This window comes from Mobula hypostoma, chromosome 5, assembly GCF_963921235.1.
Source record: "Mobula hypostoma chromosome 5, sMobHyp1.1, whole genome shotgun sequence".
Taxonomy (NCBI): Eukaryota; Metazoa; Chordata; class Chondrichthyes; order Myliobatiformes; family Myliobatidae; genus Mobula; species Mobula hypostoma.
Window position 1 is genome coordinate 41,463,396 of NC_086101.1, and position 20,577 is coordinate 41,483,972.

The window sequence follows — 20,577 nt, forward strand, 5'->3', positions numbered from 1 at the left end:
GACTGCAGGCTGCTGAGCCAATCTGCCCCAATCCAAATTGCACAAAATAGCAATAACAAAAGGAGTAATCAAAAACCAGAAACACGTCACAACATGACTAAAGAGCTCAACCCACAAACTGTGTTGTTTAAACCTTTCCCAAGACCCAAGACTGTGGCACCAACCTTCAGCGGCTTTGAGTGAGACTGCTCAAATGCAGACACTTTCCTCCACCAGCAGGGAGCGAGAGGGAGAGGGAGAGCAGTCAAACACAGCAGGTGAAGCTGATCACCCGCTCGCCTTCTGCTCTCATCCTTGTTGACTTCAATCTTGCTCAAAGCTTTAATTGATGAGATTGGTGAGAAATGGAGTCAGTCATGAGCTCATGCCCCATCTCCAGGTTTCTTGGCATATTCTGCACGAAACCTCACCGAAATCCCTCGGAGATAGATAGTGCCTGATCGCTCAGTCGGTCCAAAGGCACACCATCAAGATGTAAATCGCAGGCTCCGCAGTAGCAGAATCATATTTAAAAGGAGGAAGTAAAAGAAGTAGTTTTGTGAACTATCTGAACAACGTTGCCTTTGGCAGTGTTGTTTGCTGGCGCCTCTTCTTCTGCTTATTATTTGGTTATGATTTGCAGAAACTTTATTTCTAGTGCCCAGCTACATCTTAAATTCTAGTTTTTCAGGAAACTAAGATGAAGATACATCAGCTCCTGGAATTCTCATGAATAGCTGACAAAGCACAGATTACATTCATGAACACCAATTTTTTCTCCTTTGTCCAATAAACATTCCCCATCTTTTTTCACTCACTGACCCCTATCACCCTTCTCTTTCCCATGCTATGCCATCATGATCTGCCCATCACCCAAACGTTCTTCCCACCGTTTCACCTCCTCACCTTCTTCCCATTATTTCATGGTCCACTGTCTCTCCCATCACATTGCATTTTCTTCAGCCCTCAGTCACTTCCACCTAGCACCTCCCAGCATCTCACATCATTTCCACTCTCCTCCTCTCTCACCCCCTCACTTTGACAACCACCTATCAGCTCCTGTCAACCCCCTTCCATCACCTTTTTATATGGGTTATTTATCCACTTTCCAGTCCTGATGAATGGTCTTCGCCTGAAACGCCGACTGACCATTTTCCTCTAAGATGCTGCTTGACTCATCAATTTTCTACAGCGTTTTGTGTGTTGCTTAAGATTTCCAGTGGCTGTAGTCTCATGTGTCACCAACTTGCATTTGCACAGTACTTTTATAGGGTAGAATTTGCATTTCTTCTATACTTTCAATGCACGAGTGATCTTACTACCACATCCATGAAGAAGTTATGAAAAATTATTTCTATTTGTAAATAACACCCAAATAAAGTCTAAGACAGATACATATATATATATCGAGTGCCTAAAAATTTTGTACTGACCTGTATTTGTCAATGTGGAGCAGAGAACAAGTTTGTAAATCTGGTGTGAGCAAAGGATGTTGGGAATGGTGAGGGTGGAGCACCGTGGGAGGGGTGTGGGAGAGGTGGCAGAGAAGAAGTGCTGGGGCAGAAGATGGCGTGAGCACAAACACACCCGGTCCTGAGACATCAAGCAAAGTCATTTGATTCCAAACATTTGGTTTATTGATCATTACAGAATGTCCCTCTGGTGCTTTCCACTCCCTCCCCGCTCCTTTCTCCTTTTCACAATCATGATTCCCCTCTCTCTGCCGCCTTCCTACTTTCTGTTCACAATAGAGACCCATATCAGAACCAGGTTTATCATCTCTCACATACCTCAGGAAATTTGTTTTTGTTTTTGCGGAAGCGGTACAAGGTGCAATACACAAAATTATTACTCTACCGTGCAAAAGTCTTAGGCTCCTGAACTATATACACATGCCTATGACTTTTGCACAGTACTGAACTTAATTTTTTGGATTTAAATTCCCACAAATCCATGGTGGGATTTGATCTCACATTTCAAGACAACGCTCACCATTCCCAACATTCTTTGTTCCCACCAGTATTTACAAACACGCTCTCCGCTCCACATTGACAAATACAGTACAGTACTGTGCAAAATTCTTAGTCTCCCTAGCTATATACTGTATATGAGCCAAAGATGTTTGCACAGTGCTGTAAATTACATTGATCAGAAGCTGAGAGATGATGATCACCTTAACAAAATCCTTCCCTTCCCTCAATCCTTCTTTGCAATCATCTACACCCTGTACGTTCTCATGGAGTACCATGTGAAACAGTAGAGGAATTTGACATGTCAGGCAACTTCAGTGGAGGGAACACACACAAAAATGCTGGAGGAACTCGGCAGGTCAGGCAGCATCTATTAAAATGAATAGATAGTCAACATTTGGGCCAAACCCTTCTTCTGGACTGAGGAGGAAGTGGAAAGGTGCCAGATTAAAAAGGTGGTGGGAGTGGAAAGAGGCTAGCTGGAAGGTGATAGGTGAAGCCAGGTGGGTGGGAATGGTGAATGGCTAGATAAGAAAGAATCTGATTGGGAAAAAGAGTAGATCAAGGGGAAGTAAAAGGCAGGTCACACCATTATTGGAGTGGACCAGTGTTAGAGAGGGGAGGCTTTGGCTAAACAGTCGTGAGCAAGGTAAGTTTCTCCTTCTTCATTCTTCATCTGTTAATGAGATGAAGTGAGAATGGCTCCTGGGGCTGTATGGTGCTCTTGGTGTAAGATGTGGAAATTCTGAGAGATCCCCAGACTTTCGGATAATCACAACTGCACCAAGTGCACCAAGCTGCAGCTTCTCGGAGAACATGTTCAAGAACTGGAGCTTCAGATCGATTTCTCTCGACTCCTAGGGAACTGGGGAAGTGATAGATAGGAGCCTCAGGGAGGTAGTCACCCCTAAGTTGCAGGAGGCAGGTAGCTGGGTGCCTGTAAAAAGAGGGAAAATAAATGGGCAGCCAGTGCAGAGTACCCCTGTGACCATTCCCCTAAGTATACCGTTTTAGATACTTCTTGGGGAGACAACCTACCAGGAGAAGCAGCAGCGACCAGGTCTCTGGCACTGAGTCTAGCACTGTGGCTCAGAATGGAAGGGAGAACAAGAGGGCTGCAGTAGTGATTGGGGATTCCATATTTAAAAGAGCAGTCAGAAGATTCTGAGGACATGAAAGAGACACTCAGATGGTGTGATGCCGGGGTCAAGGAAATTCTCAGATCCATGGGATACTAAAGTGGGAGGGTGAGCAGCCAGGAGTCTTGGTACATATTGGTACCAATTGCATAGCTAAGAAAAGGGAGGAGGTTCTGAAGAAAGAATATAGGGAGTTAGGTAGAACGCTGAAAAGCAGGACCTCCAGGGTGGAAATCTCTGGACTATGTGCCAGTGAGAGTAGGAATAGGATGATTTGGCTGATGAATGTGTGGCTGAGGAACCGGTGGAGGAGGTAGGATTTCACATTTCTGGATCATTTGGATTTCTGCTGGGAAAGCTATGGCTTGTCAAAAGGGACTGGTTACAGCTGAACCCAAAGGAAACCCATATCCTTGTGGGCAGGTTTTTAGAGCTTTTGAGGAGGGTTGAAACTAATTCGGCAAGGGAATAGGAATGAGAGTGATAGAACTGATGGATGCGGTAGATAGTATACAGCTAAATGCAGTGTGCACTGATACTGTCAAGAAGAATAGGCAGATATTAGGGCAAAATTGCAGTCAGTGGGATAAGTAACAGGGAAAAAGTCAAAAAGAGCAATGAATACAGGACTCAATGTGTTATATTCGAATGCACTGAGTTTATGGAATAAGGTAAATGATCTCGGAGCGCAGTTAGAGATTGGTAGATATGTTGTTGTGGGCATCGCTGAGTCATGGCTGAAAGAAGATCATAGTTGGGAGCTTAACATCCAAGATACACATTGTATTGAAAATACAGGCAATTCGGCAGAGGGGGTGGGGTGGCTCTGTTGGTAAAAAATGAAATCAAATCCTTAGAAAAACGTTACACAGGATTGGAAAATGTAAAATCCTTGTGGGTAGAGTTAAGGAACTGCAAGGCTAAAAGGACCCTGACGAGAGTTATATACAGACCTCCGAAGAGTAGCCAGGTTGTGGACTACAAGTTACAATGGGAGATGTCAAAAGGACAAAGTTATGATAGTCATGGGGATTTTAATATGCAGGTAGACTGGGAAAATCAGGTTGTGCTGGATCCCAAGAGAGAGAATTTGTAGAATGCATGCAAAGTGGATTTTTAGAGCAGCTAGTGGTTGAGTCTCCTAGTGGAAAGGCTATTCTGGATTGGGTGTTGTGTACTGAGCCAGATTAGATTAGGAAGCTTAATGGAGGCAGAGATCATAATATGATCAACTTCAACCTGCAATTTGAGGGGAGGAAAGCGAAAGTCAGATGAACCAGTATTACAGTGGAGTAAGGGAATCATAGAGGCATGAGAAAGGAGCTGACCAAAGTTGATTGGAAGGGGACACTAGAAGGGATGACGGCAGAAGTGCATCACTGGAATTTCTGGGAGAAATTAGGAAGATGCATCCCAAAGAAAAATAAATATTCTGAAGAGAAGATGACACAACCTTAACTGAGAAAGGAAATCAAAAACAGCATAAAAACAAAAAAGAGGGCATATATGAGGGGTGATTGATAAGTTTGTAGCCTAATGTAGAAGGAGTCAATTTTAGAAAACCTAGCACATTTATTTTTCAATATAGTCCCCTCCTACATTTATAAACTTAGTCCAGTGGTTGTGGAGCATACGGATCCCTTCTTTGGAGAAGTTGGCGCCTTGGACCTCCAGAAAGTGGTCCACAGCAGGGGTGATTGATAAGTTTGTGGCCTAAGGTAGAAGGAGATGAGTTATCAAATACAAACACAATGAAATCGGCAGATGCTGGAAATTCAAGCAACACACACAAAATGCTGGTGGAACGCAGCAGGCCAGGCAGCATCTATGGGAAGAAGTACAGTTGACGTTTCCGGTCGAGACCCTTCGTCAGGACTAACTGAAAGAAGAGATAGTAAGAGATTTGAAAGTGGAAGGGGGAGGGGGAGATCCGAAATGATAGGAGAAGACAGAAGGGGGAGGGATGGAGCTAAGAGCTGGAAAGTTGATTGGCAAAAGAGATACAAGGCTGGAGAAGGGAGAGGATCATCGGATGGGAGGCCTAGGGAGAAAGAAAGGGGGAGGGGAGCCCAGAGGAAGATGGAGATCAGGCAAGGAGTTATAGTGAGAGGGACAGAAGGAGAGAAAAGAGAGAGAAAAAAAGGGGGGGATAAATAAATAAATAAGGGATGGGGTCATAAGGGGAGGAGAGGCATTAACGGAAGTTAGAGAAAACACTAAAGGTGATTTATAACAGCCAATTGATTGACTAACTTGCATATCTTTTGGATGTAGGAGGAAACTGACACAGTCACAGGAAGAACAGACAAACTCTACACAGTGCTGGAAGCCAGTATCGAACCCAGGTCTCTGGCGTTGTGTGGCAGCAGCTCTCTCCGCTGGCCCACTATGCCGTCCTCTCAGAGGACCTTAGAAGAATTGTTATAATTTTGATTCTGAGTGGTATTTACACAGTAAATGCCTAGAGACTCATTGCTCACCTGGGAAGCTTGGAGTCGTAGCACAGGCTCAAGGTAAATAGGCAAGCCATTCAGAGATGGCAATGAATGTCTTTACACCATGGGTTGTCAGTGTTTGGAATTCTCCAATACAAAAGACATGGAATTCTCATTCACTGACTACATGCATAATTAAGATTGATAGGCTCAAATGAAATTGGAGACATGGAGATTAGCCAAGAGAGTATTGAAAGATATGAAAATGCCTATGGCCTACTTTTGCTGCTATTTTCTTGTGATATTTTTAGTGTGTGTGTGTTTTCACTTCATAATTTTAAAAGAAACCTATTACATATCCTTCCATTAGAGGGAGGAGAAGATGATGGGGTGACGCAGCGTGCGCGGCCGTTCTGAATGATATCGATTATGTGTAACTAGGGGGCTGTGCACAATCCGGATTTGATGGAGACAGCCACATGAAGCACGGAGGAACATCTGGAGAAACTTCTGAAATGCCTGCTTCACTGCCACTGCTACAGCGCGATTGAGAATCTCCGGAGACGAAGGCCCCAAATCCTCGGCTTTGCCTGTTGTCGGGGCCGGGGTCGAAGCGCTCAGCAGAGATGGTACTTGGTGCTCGGTGTCGGAGAGCTGGTTGGAGGCTCGGAGTTTTTGGACAGACTCGGAGTCGGACTGTGGTCGGATGCTTCCAGTATGCTGCATCGGCAAGTTGGCGGCGCTGGAGGTTTACCGTCTGCGTGAGATGATGGGACTTCCGAGAGACTTTTGAGACTTCTACCGTGCCATGGTCTGTTCTTATCAAATTACGGTATTGTTTTGCACTGTTGTAACTATATGGTGTAATTATGTGGGTTTTGCTAGTTTTTAAGTCGGTTTGTCATGTATTTCCATGATATCAATCTGGAAAAACATTGTATCATTTCTTAATGCATGCATCACTAAATGACAATAAAAGGGGACTGCGTGTCCTCATAATCTAATCTAATCTAATCTACACAAAAGAACCCCAGCCTACATATTCTCTCTTGATGGACATGATTTTGCACTTCTTGTCTCATTCCAGTAAATCATCTTACATCGTCTTCAATATTTAGAGATTACTCCATAAAATAGAATGCAGGACTGATGACTGCACTCCAAGTTTAGACTAACCTAGGTTTGATTCAAATCTAACACATACTGTATTCCCTGGTTTCTAAGTCTATCCTACCACAGTTATAGGGTCATACAGCAACTCTGGGCCAATTGGTCCAGGAAGACCAAGATGTCCATCTGAGATAATCCTACTTGCCTGCATTTGGCCTACATCCCTATTCATTTTTCTTATTCATATTTCTGTCTAAATGTCTTTTAACTGTTGTAAATAAATTAAACTCAGTCTGTTAGTGAGTTGAATTTATTAGTATGTGTGTTATTCCATTTGATTTAACTGTTGTACGCTGAATACTTCTGCTTCTTTACCCTCTTCATCAACATGCAACGTGGCTGTGTGTGTACGCCATTTCTGAGCTTCAGTTCCAATCCCGCCCCTCCCCGCTTTACTATTTCAGTCTGATTCCTCCAAGTTAAATCTATCAGATGGTGTCAAATCTCTTGAGTTCCATTGAACCTTCTCATGTAGATTACAGCAAACCATTTTTTAAAAAAGAAACATGCTTCTCCACTAGCTAAGACAGGCCACAGGAATTCTTTGATGCCTAAAACCAGAGGGGAGAAAAGTTGACAAACGCAGCAGGGCAGAAATTCTTGCTAAGAGTAAATAAATAGCTCAAAAGTTTTTGCACAGTTTAAGTTTGGTTACGTTTAGATTTTATCTTGAACTAGTGACATGTTTTCAAGAGATGTGAAGGAATCCCATCATCTAGAGAAATGAAAGATGGTGTTTTTTTCTTTCAAAAGTAGCTAATGGCTCACTCTGCAGTTCAGTCGCAAGTGCCTCCAGAAGAATATAACCTCAAGCTGCTAGCTCTGTGAAATGTACCCCCTGAACACTGGACATTATTTATTGCAGAACTAAGCACAATCTTATTCCCAATCCATACAATGAACATGAATGTAGTATCTGTGTTGAAGATACCGGCAGATTCCAGTGAATCTGCATTGATGTGGTTTGTGGATGAGACTATAGTTCACATTATGATGTGATTTCTGGTTTCCTTTTTCAGTTGCTATTTTTGGGTGACTTTGAATTGGGGCGGCCTGCTGATACTGAACACCGAGCTGAACTGAATATGGACTCTTCAATTTTGTATTTCATATTTTGTGGTGTTGTTCATTCCTTTTTGTTGCTGCTTTCACGATTTGTTTTTCAAGCAAGGTGGCATTAATGTTCTTGCTGTTTGCGCGGTGTTTTTTTGTGCATTGTGAGTGTTGGCGTTCCTTTTCTTTGAATGGGTTCCATAGTTTTCTTTTGTTTCGTGGCTTTCTATGGAGAAGATGAATCTCAGGTTTTGTATACTACATACTTTGATAGTGAATGTATTTGAATCCCTTGAATCAAATTGAAAGCTATTTTCTCTGTCCACATTGCAATTGTTCAGGTTTGAGCTGTGAACGAGGCACTCTAGTGCAGACATTAGTGCTGCTGCTTCAACAATCAAAAGATCTAGTTCCCAGTTCCATCCTGACCTCACGTGCTGTCTCTGCAGTGTTGGCCCACCTCGTGACCATTTGGGTTTCTGCTGAGGTGATGGATATTCATTATCCAGGATCAGGTGGCATTTACTAAACTCATCTTTTGTAGCACAGCAGATGAAAATCTTCAAAGTTCAAGATGTTTATTATTACTGTTTTAATTAGTACTCTTTACCCATTCTCTTGGAAGCAATTGGATCAAGAAATGTATTGTGACTTCACTGAGACTGCAGTCTCATCAGAAGAAACAACAAGACTCAATGGGTTAAATGGCCTAATTCTGCTCCTGTGTCTTATAGTCTAACATTGTCTATGTTAACCTAAGGTTCTTGCCTTCTGATCTGATCAATGCAATTGTGAAACATCATATGCATACAAGTTCACAAATGACTGCCAAGAAAAAGATATAAATATTTGAAGGCAGTAATAGTGGGGATGAGTTACAGAGATGAAGATATGGAGTCCATTCTTCAGTCTTGACCCAAGATGAATCTCTTCCTAGAGCCACCTTTCAATGTCAAAAGATATGTTCATCTGCAATTTATTGGTATGTTTTTCCAGTTTATAAGAATTGCATTTTGAAATTATTTATATAATTATAATCAGTGTTGGAATTACTCCTCAAAATCAATACACTCTATTTAAAATAACAGTATTTAATCATGAACACAAGAGATTCTCTGGATGCAAGAAATCTTGAACAAAACACAAAATATTGCAGGAACTCAGAAAATCAGGCAGCATCGGTGGAGGGAAATAAATAGTCAAGATTACAGCTGAGATCCTTAGGTGGTAGTAGGTTGAAGAGGTAGAGGGCTGAAGAAGACTTCCTATTCCCATTCTGGAATGACTGTCCATGGCATCCTCTACTGTCCTGATGACACCAAACCCAGGCTGGAACAGGAACACTTCATATTCAATCTGGGTAGTGTCCAACCTGATGGCATGAACATCAATTTCTCAAACTTCTGTTCATTACTCCCACTGCCCCTTTTCTCTCTTTCCATTCTCACTCTGGTTACCCTCTCACCCCTTCTCTTTTCTGCCAATCATCCCCCCTCTGGTTCCACTCCTCCTTCCCTTTCTTCCATGGTCTACTGTCCTCTCTTACAAGATTCCTTCTCCTTCAGTCCTTTTCCCCTCCCAGCTTCTTTCTACATACCCCTCCCCCACCCACTCATCTTCCCTCCTCACCCGGCTTCACCTATCATCTACCAGCTTGTACTCCTTCTGCACCCCCCAACCTTCTCATTCTGGCTTCTGTCCCCTTCCTTTCCCGTCTTAATGAAGGGTCTTGGTCTGAAAAACCAACTGTTTATTCCTCATCATCGATGCTGCTTGATTTGTTGAATTTATCCATCATTAATTGTGCACTGCATTTAATCTGCCTTGTTAGCTGCAGGTATCTCCTCCTTAGTTAGGACTCACTGCTCAAAATAGTGATTATTGACATGCAGAACGCAGACTGGTGTTAATTAAATTAGCCTTCAGAAAACAGACTAAAGTGTTAATTAAATTAGCCTTTGCATTATAGGTTGATGAAATATAATCACTCTAAAGTGAAGATCCTGATATATTCTTGGCATATGCTGTGAAATTTGTTAACTTAGTGGCAGCAGTACAATGTAATACAAGATAATATAGAAAAAGCATGAATTACAGTAAATGTATATGTATATTAAATAGTTAAATTAAGAAAGTAGTGCAAAAATAGAAATAAATAAATTGTAGTGAGGTAGTGTTCATGGGTTCAATGTCCACTTAGAAATTGGATGGCAGAGAGGAAGAAGCTATTGCTGAATTATTGAATGTGTGCCTTCAGGCTTCTGTACCTCCTTCTTGATGGTAACAATAAGAAGAGAGCATTTCCTGGGTTGTCGAAATCCTTAATGATGAACGCCAAATTTTTGAGGCACCAATCCTTGAAAATGTCTTGGATACTATGGAGGCTAGTTCCCATGATGGAGATGACTAATTTTACAAACTTTACAAGCCTCTGCAGCTTATTTTGATTCATGCAGTAGCAACATCCCTCCCCTCATAACAGACAGTGATGCAGTTTTGGACTCCAGAACAGTACTCTCAATATCATCTTACCAAGTGTTCCGATTTCCTTCCACATCCTAAATAAGTGCCTGGAATTAACTGGCCACTCCAATTTTGTCCCTTAGCATGTAAGTAATTGGCAAAGGAATCAAACAGATATTGCTGGAATGTGAGAGAAAATAAGTTGCATAATTGCAGGGAAAGAAAAGGGCTGATTGTATTTGTTGAGAGTCACTTCATATCTTTAGGTTAAATAGCCTTCTTCTGTGTCTTATGTTATTTTGCTTTCGCAGTGAACCCAATTAATAAGCTTTCTTTATACAGCATGTAAAAGTAGATATCCCAAAGAATTGCAGCTGATTAACTGATGTGTTTATGTTGCATTTTTTTTGGCTTCAATTGTTAAAGGTTATCCCCCATTGGGGCCTCTTTAAAAATCAATTATGAAGAACTATCATTAGCATGAATGTCTGTCTTGCTTTTGTAAAGCCCATTCCTATCTCTTTTAAATACTTTTGATCAAACAGTGACTGCTCACATCATTAACATTACTGATGGAGGGTGAAACTTGGCCAGGCTTAAAACTTGGCACTGTTATTTTTAAATGGGACCTATGCTTGTGGTTTTAAAATATACCTTAACAGTGAAGTCACTAAATATCAACAATAACTTCATGAAGGTAACAATAATTCCATGTTATCAGTTCATTTAAATCTTATATAAAAAAGAAATCAAAGATTTCATATCATCTTACTTTAACACTTTCTTTCTCATTTGTTTTAAGATCTTGATGGATTATTCCACCATTTGCTTTAAACTCCTCTGAGCCTGTCATCCAGCTTGAATGGGACACACTGGAAATTCTAATCTCTGATTGGCTTAAAAGGTTGGTTCTCCAGCCAATTACAAAGCACAAATCTGAATACTGACAAAAGTATGTCATTGAGTGTTATCTGTCGAGTTCAGGTGTGATTTGGTGCTAAATTACTGTAGGAGAGCTTCTTTTAACTGTAGTATTGGCATACTTAACTCACCTAAGCTGACAAATAATGATAAAGGGCCAGTAGTCTCCTGAAGGAAGAAACCAAACCTCGTTAAGGATATATTTCTGTGCATTGGGACCATTTAGCTCCAGGGAATTCACCTTTGTATAATTGGTAAGGATTTTTCTTCTAATCCAGTTGAGGGTGTGTGCCCAAACCCCATTCAAGTGTATTTATATGTTGTAAGCTAACTCACTGAAGTAATTAAGTTTTGAATAATTTCTGGCAAATTTGGAATTACAGACTGGAAGAGATTATGAGAGTACGGTTTGAAATACTTGACCAACCAAAACTTTTTAAAAATTTGATTTAATGAGTGGTCATAATGATCAAATTTAATAGAGTAAGATCCCATAATTTGGTTTTGATGCAAGTTTTAACCAGAAATGTTAACAATTCCTTTTCGTCCACTGATGCTGCTGAGCTCCTCCTGCAGAATGTGTGTTACTCCAGATTTCAGCGTCTGCATTCTCTTCTGTCTCTCATAAATACGTAGATGACTTGAACCATAGATGAGGTGAATATTCATAGTCTTTATTTTCCCAGGGTATAAGAGAGCATAGGTTTAAGGTGAGGGGGAAAGATTTGAGGGGTAAATTTTTAACACAGAGAGTGGTGGGTTTGGGAATGATCTGCCAGAGAAAGTGGTAAAGGCAGATATAATTACAACATTTAAGATACATTAAGACAAGTACAAAGAAAGAAAAGGTTTAGAGCAGGGGTTCCCAAGCTTCTTTATGCCATGGACCCCTACCATTACCTGAGGGGTTCATGGACCCCAGGTTTGAACTCCCGGTTCCAAGGGATATGGGCCTAATGTAGGGCAATGGGTCTATCTGAGGTAGGCAACATGGATGAGTTAACCTAAAGGGCCTATTACCACATTGATTAATTTGATGAATAAACACATTAACTAGATGTTTCAATACAGTTATCCCATTGTGAAATTTGTTTTTACCTCAACGTGAATATCCAGTTTATCAGAACGGCCTTTCTTGTTTTTCTTTCTCAACCGTTTATCTCCAAGGTGGGAATATGGGAACCAAACAAATGATAAGTCTGTTGGTTATTACAGTAAGATGACAAATAATTCATGATGTGGAAGGTCCCAGGAGCAGATGAGTAATAGTCAGACCAGCAGGAACTTGAAGAATAACAAGGTTTAATGTGAACCATTGTACCCGGATTCAATTCTAGTGGTGAATTTATACAACACACTACAGAATGCCAAACATTTATTGCAGAGCAGAATAACTGTAAATAACGCTGAACCAACAATGCAGTAACAAGGATAACTGTCGTATATTTTTGCCATCATCATCTAAACACGTCTTGCAAACTGACAGACTTTACTGTGACTAAATAGGTCAGCCATGACCCACGTTATAACATTTTGACAAAATTAAAGACACGTGAACTTCTTACAGAAAGTATAATACGTTGACTGTCAAAACTGAAAACATGGACTTAATCTTTCCGTGCTATACACAAGCACAAATAAGTGACTCTTGTATTTTCTTCTAGTGCTCAGCATGTAAGTAAATGCATATTTAAATAGTGTATATATATTTATATATATTTATATATGAAATTACTATCCTGTCTTACAGGAGTTTTCCTTGATTGCATACAGATGATCAGTAGAACACCCATAGATAAAGTCTTTTCCATTTGAGGGATTTCTTTTGACTTTTTGGTTTGTTCAAAACCAAATATTCCTCCCCCTCTACAGGATTCTACTGTTGATCAATACAGGAACATGCTCCTGAGATTTTTCATGAGTGTGAACAAAAGTATCCACTCTCTATGGATCTTGCATCTTTAAATTTCACCGGGTCTCTCGGCCTACTTCTGCCTCATGTTCCCATCACCAGTTTCCAAACCCTTCCAAAATCTTTGGGGAGCAGGATATCAGGCATTTGCATTGTGATAACTTCCCTCAGTTTTAGCCATTCTGCTAGATTGACCCCATACTTCCAGGAATGAGGTTTGCAGTAGGAAGAAGGCAATAGGTTACAATTCTATCCTCTGTGTGGTAACCAGGGAATTTTATAACAGATGCTTGTTGAACTCCATTCTTGAAATTCAAATCTATTGATTTAAACAAAATAAATTTCAGGAACAAACTTAAATGCATACATGTCTGTTATAACTGAGAGCCAAGTTACTGCAGGAAGGTTTCCTTTATGTGTGGTGAAAGAATACACATCCTTTCAAGAGAATTCTCCTAAGCAGGCGAAGAGACAAAAAAAATGTTGTCAAACTTCAGAAGCCAAGAACTTGACTGACCTGAAGCATAAAGTTCCAGCTGCAAAAAAACACCTGTACCTTTATGAAACTTACCTTCATCTGACCAGTAAAGATTTTGGCTTTTAAGCCAGAAGGCTGTGTGATCAAGCCCCACTCTGTTACATACGCATTTTTGCCCCTACAAGAGAGAATGAACTTTTCCGCTCTCAGTCTCTAAGTAGGGCACAAGAAATTTAGCCCATCACTCAGGTGAATACCCTCTGCCCAGGGGACAAGCCATTTTTCAGCTGCTTTGTTTGAGGTGGCTTTGTTCATCACTAAAGAATCCACAGCCATTATCCAAGAGCAGGGTGATGCGATTTGGCTGTCTGTCCAACGTTTCATTCCTCAAACCAACATTCACTTTAGTAAATAGACAGTAAATAGCCACCTCCGCATGGACGTGTGGAGACGGGATTTCACCTCTTTCTACCTTGTGACAATGAGTAGCCTTCAATTAAGAAATTCACTGGCCGGAGAGAATTTTGGAGTGGGGGTTGGGGATGGTAGCAGGATGTATTGAGGTCGTGAAGGGCACTTTCATAAATGCAAGTTCGTTTTGTATTTGCATCCAGTTACCAGGGTTCAAAAACGTTTTCAGCATATGACAGTTAAAGCTGCAGCAAACCCTTACGCAGAGTGTTTTTCACATAAATCCATTGTCATATTCATACTAACATGCTATCTTTTCAAAGTTCAGTATCAGAAACACCTTCAGAGTTGAACCCTAATCTTTACATATTACTTATACTCTCTGGATATTTTATCAACACGTATTCTAAGAAAAAAATGTATTTTACCTGACAAGTATCCTAAGTTTAAAAATATTCTTCAATTATTTGTGTTTTTTAATGGTTACATTAAAGATGTTACTTGTTGAGCAGTATTACACAGAAATAAAATCTCTCTGGAAAATTAACAAATATAGGGCTAAACTAATGGGAACATTTAATACATTAGGGAGAATGTTATTCAATTGTAATAGATACAGCGTACTAAATACTCCTGTATTCATGATCCCTTATATTTTGTAACTTCCATTGCCAAAATACGCTACGTTAAAATAATCTTTTCAATTAATATATGACCCTTGTGTCAAATTTATTGACTCAATGATAACGCCCCAATTTTCTGTATATAAAAATTTGTCAAAAAGTACGCTATATATATCAAAATAAATAACAGTAGATATAAATAACAAGTAGAAATGGTTTACTAAGTCAAGTTATAAAGCAATCTCTCATTGCCCTTGTACTTTCCAGTTTAAATCAAACACAAACTTTAATTATGTACGCTCTCTGCTACCATTCATGCTTTAACAAGTGATTCTAAGAATGTTTGGAAAATGAATCCCAAAAAATAGGGACAGCAGTGTTTTTAAAATGAGCAACTGATGTGTTTTTTTTTGGTTGCCACTTTTTGCTTAGCTTTTTTTTTCTTTTTTTGTGTATAATTTTTTTTACTTATTTTTGCTTGGTGTACCTATATTGGAATGTGTTTGAAAGAAAATCATCCATTCTGCAAAGAACATGCTATCTACCAAATTTTTTAGATTGGATCACCATGCCCAGACTGCTGAATTTAAAAAAATCAAAAAAGGAAACAAAGCCTTGATTCTCATTTGCTTAAACATGCTGTTAAAAGCTGCATTGAAGATTTCCTCATTCTGAACAACTAAACAATGCTGGTACCTGCCAGGCACAGAGAAAGCTATAAGTAAGAGCCTTAGTCGCCCCCTATGACAACTAGTATTATGCTCCAGTACATAATGAAGGCACGACACATTAAATGACTGTGAGCGTGGAAACAGTACTTTTGGACAGATTACAAACACACAACCATCTTCACCGCGACTTCAGTGACATGAAGCTTAAAAGAAACCCCACAGAGGATGCAGACAAAGAGAAGGGGGGACAGTTGTGGAGTGATAGAACAGTCTTTTGCTACAGTTTGGGAAGAATATAGTTCCATAAAATAGGTCTTACTGACAAGTTGTCCTATTTACAAACACTTTGAATGTTCACTTGGATCACTTAAAGCTGGATTGCCCATTGTGTAGTTTTAGTTCATCGTGCTCTCATTTCAGAATCTTTTTTTTCCTGTTTCATTATGTATATCAGCAGCAATTGGCCTCAATTAAAAGCAGCAATTTATATTTTGTTCCTCCACAATTTCGGCTTCACTTGTTTTACATCATTTTCTCAGCGTCTCCAAGTCTAAACTGTGAAATAGTCCCACCATTTTTTTTTCTTTTTGCTGTTCTGGTGGGGTGGCCAGTTCCAGTTCCTCCACCATGAAGTTTAGCTCCTTCCTGTTTTACATCAAGTGGACAACAGAAATACCAAATCCCATGGTTCCTACAACATAGACAACTTCAAGTACTTGGCTGCAACAGTGGTCTAAAGTCCTACCCGTAACACAGAATTCAGACAAATAGGATTAGCATATTCTACCACTAGTGCCTACAATCAGGCTGACATGAGTTAACGGCTGGACAAGGACAAAGTACTCTTCATAGTTGATGTTCTTTAGCTGTTTCCAGGTTTGATGGTGCCTGTTTGTAATTCAGACTGGCCAGGGGAATGTCCGTCATTGGGTTCCCATTAGTATAATGCCCGTCACCACAGCCAATCAGCTTCCTGTCGTTGAATTGGCTTCTGTTGCCATCCGCTTCCCAGGTCCTTGAAAGCGCATGACCATTTATTAACTTATCCTTCTTGATCCATTCCTTTTGCGATCCAAAAGTGGAGAGGGGGGGCTTGAGCTGCTGGTAGGAGCCAAGATCTGCAGGCATCCAACAGTTGTCCGAGTGTCCGAGCACCAAGCATTCTTGAGTGCACATCTCCGTGGCTTCGGCTAAGCCTCTGGGACCAAGTGGAACATCACCTAAAAAAAAAGCAGAGACAAAGAGAAGCATGCATTAATGGCAAGGCCCAGTACAGTGTTACGTCCCCATATAGGTGCTCAAACTAGCATTTGGATCCAGGTTAGGTGGCTTCTCCCATTCTGCTATAATTAAAACAAGCAGTTATGTGTTGATCAGTTCTGGTTGCTTCATTATAGGAAGGATGTGGAAGCTTTGGTGAGGGTGCAGAGGATATTTACCAGGATGTTGCTTGGATTAGAGAGCATGTCTTATGGGGAAAGGTTGAGCGAGCTGGGCTTTTCTCTTTGGAGTGAAGGAGGGTGTGAGGTGATTGATAGAGGTATATAGATGACAAGAGGCATTAATAGAGTTTACAGCCAGCACCTTTATCGCAGGGCAGGAATGACTAATACAAGAGGGCATAATTTTAAAGTGTTTGGAAGAAAGTGTAGGGGAGATGTGAGAGGTAGTTTATTTTCTACACAGAGAGTAGTAGGGGCATGCCAGTGCTGGTGGTAGAAGCAGATACATTATGGGCACTTAAGGGACTCTTAGATAGGTACATGGATGAAAGAAAAATTGAGGGCTACGTGGGAGGGAATGGTTAGAATAATCTTGAAGTAGGTTAAAAGGTCAGTACGACATCATAGGCCAAGTGGCCTGTACTATCCTGCACTGTTCCATGTTCTATGTATTGAGAGCACAATGATGCCACCAGTAGAATTGCAGCCTTTAATCCTGATCTCCAGCGCTGTCTACGTGGAGTCTGCACATACTTCCTGTGACTGTGTGTCACTTTCTCCCACTGTCCAGGAACATGCAAGTTCACTGATTCATTGCCCACTATTAATTGCCTCAGTAGATGTAGGTGAGTGGTATAAACTGGGCAAATTAATGAGAATGTGGGGAGAAAAAAATGTAAGATTAGTGTAAATGAGCATTTGTTAGTCAGTGTGCTGAATGGCCTGTTTCCATGTTATGTCCCTCTGTGATTGCATAATCTACTCATTCAGCCAGAACGCAAAGCAACACCCAAAACATGCTGCAGGAGCTCCCCTAGACAGGCAGCATCTGTGGAGGGAAATAAACAGTCAATGTTTGGATGGGCAGACCAGCTGTGAGCACTATTCCAAGGGAGAATTATCTCTACTGTGCCTGATAAACATTGCAAATTCAGAATAAAGTTTCATTCTTCTGATCTGACCAACTGAAGGATGTGAAAAGTCACACTGAAAGATGTTAAAAAGGGAAATTTCATTTGATAAATACAAGAGATGCTACAGATGCTGGAAATCTCGAACAACACACAAAAATACTCAGAAAGTCAGGCAGCATCTAAGGAGGGGCATGAACAGTCAACGTTTTGGGCCAATGGAGGAAAATGCTGTCTGTTTATTCCCCTCTATAGATGCTTCCTGACTTGTTGTATTCCTCAAGCATTTTGTAGGAATCGCATTTGATTTCCCTCTAATCAAAGACAGTGGCAGAAATGATTTACTAAATTATTTCTGGAGACAAAGTACTTTCACTACAAGATTAAAGAGGAGGAGCTGCAGTTGTTCTCTGCCCCTGGGCCACAGAAGTTTACAAGGAGATTTATCAGAGATGCAGAAGGTCATCGAGACACAAGTGACTGCAGATGCTGGGATCTGCAGTTAAAAAAAAACACAAAGTGCTGGAAGAACTCAGTGAGTCAAGCAGTATCTGCGGAGACAGAAGGAAAGTTGACATTTTGAATCCTTACCCTTCATCAGCCCTAACACAAAATGTCTTCTCTCCTCTTGTCTCCACAAATGCTGCTTGATCCAGTTTGTTTTTCTTGTAAAAAGTAACGACGGATTCAGAGAGGACAAAGTGAGTAAAGCTGCTCGCTCTGGCAGATGGTTCAGGGAACAGGAGACACAGATTTAAAATTCTGAACAACATATACAGAGGAATGTGAAGGAAATCTTTCCTATCAAGAGGATAACTCTCATCTGCAGCTCATTTCCAGCAAGGGTAGGTGAAAACAGAAACAATCCCAGAAAGAATGGGTGGGCACTGGAAGGAGACTAAATGCAGGATCTTTTGGAAAAGATGAGGGGAATAGGACAGACATATATGCATGACCTCTTTTTGTGTTAGAATATTCCTGAGAGATTCTTTGAAATAAAGGAAAGTACATTTTTGCCTTTAGTCTGATGGGATTGCTAATGGTTGGGGCTGTGGACATAAACTAACTTGACTAATTGTAGAAGTCTGGACAAATTTTATGAAGCGTGGTATCATGTGGGACTACGATACTTTTAAAAAAATGGGAAAATACCAAACATCTGTGATACTGTGAGCTCTTGCCAGCATGAACACAATGGGGTATCAACGTTTCTTCTGCATGTGTTGCTAAGAGACACGCAGAAGAGGGGAAAAGGCAACAAGTTCAGTCATTAATCTTTCAGAATGGAAAATGATGATATTGGGAACAATATATACAAAATGCTGGAGGAACATAGCTAGTCAGGCAGCATCCATCGAGGGGATGTTTCAGGCTAAGACCCTTCATCAGCACTGAAAAGAAATGGTGCAGAAACCAGAATAAGCAGGCACCTCTCCAATTCATAGTGTCCCGATGAAGGATCTCAGTCTGGAATGTCATCTATTTATTACCCCCTATTCAAGTTGCCTGACTTTGCTGAGATCCTTCAGCACTTCGTGTGCGTGTCTCTAGAGTTCCAGCATCTGCAGAATCTCCTGTGTTGATGATATTGGAAAATTGCTCGTTTTAAAAATTAATCAGAGATGTCAAAACAGCATCATCCAGAAGGACCGCTTGGCCAATTACCAGTTAATGCTCCATGCCCAGTCCCACTGGAGCTGACCAGTCACTGTGAGCTGTCTTGCATGTATGGAGTAATATATTCTTATTATTAATCTGAGATTATTACAAGCTATTGGGTCTACTAATGACCAGGGATTATTTACTTTCTTTTGTGTAATAGGATTTTGCATAAGTAATTAAGAATTACTTTAGGCCAACAGCGTTATTCTCTGTAATGCTGGTATTAATTATTCTCTTATTAATTTTCACTTATAATCTTCTGCTTACTCTGAAGCAAAGACATTTTACTTCCAAGGTCTTTGCCTTTAAATAGTCTCATGTGGCAGCCTGAACTCTGAGATGTTAGATGAGATTGAGGAGTAACCCTCGCATGACTTACAAAGCTGACCAAACATTAATGACGACAGACATTATTATCTCAGTAATAATGGAGCATGATCAGGTGTTGCGCTTTAAGGATAGTTTTATTTATGCATCAGTCAAGGTATGAAACTATTTCTGATTCCCTACCTTTTGAGCTGTCAGATACCTGATTCACACTCCCTATTGCTATCAGATGATATTGTACATCATTTCCATTGAATGATGAATGAAAACTGGATTCCACAGGAATTATTGTTCTATGTTGCACCTTCATGCTAATACTGTCAGAGGAAATAAGTGTGCTCCTTCCTGATATGCATTTAGATGAAATTAGAATGAACAGTACACATACAGGAGGTAAGGAAGGGAAGAGCATGTGTGGGAACTGAGGCTTTGAAATAGATTTTCTTGAAGAATCTGTGTGCAAAGGAGTATTGATATGCAAATCAATCACCTTTAACCCTTCAGCCAATACTCTCGAGATGAAGTGATTTGAAACCCTTCAATTACTGTTGCTAATGTTGAAATATTCTCCTCCCCTTTACTGAGAAGAAATATTTATTTTGCTTCCTTTAAAAGAAACCATATTTTGCATTGTTGCTAAAACCGAAAGTGCCTGATGTGAACTCTTTACAATGACAGGAGCCACAGGCAGTAACAAAAACCTCCTGCTACAAATTGGAAGATCCAGAAGTGAAACTTGCAATTTCTGAAGCAGTTCCGTAAGTTCTGCATAACATTTTAGTGAATAGTTTTCTATTGACATGATACTGCCTGGTGTACATAAAAAGCTGTTGTTGTGCTGCAGGATTGTTGATCACTGAGTTGACACAGGTTCTGGTTAGGCTGCACTTGGAGTATTGTGCACAATAAAGGAAGGATGTGGAGGCTTTGGAAAGGGTGCAGAGGAGATTCATTAGGATGCTGCCTGGATTAGAGAGTATTAGCTATGAAGAGAGAGTGGCCAGACTTGG

At 40.5% G+C, this 20,577-nt stretch overlaps 1 protein-coding gene across 1 annotated transcript in view; it reads right to left on the minus strand.

Moving 5' to 3' along the window:
* Positions 1–14,580: 14,580 nt before the first annotated feature.
* Positions 14,581–20,577, minus strand: part of LOC134346784 (protocadherin-9) — an 850,226-nt gene continuing 844,229 nt past the window's right edge. Inside the window, exon 3 of the mRNA XM_063048433.1 lies at positions 14,581–16,445. Coding sequence (XP_062904503.1) covers positions 16,072–16,445 — 374 coding nt within the window. The 3' untranslated portion in view covers positions 14,581–16,071. The remainder of the gene's footprint in view (positions 16,446–20,577) is intronic.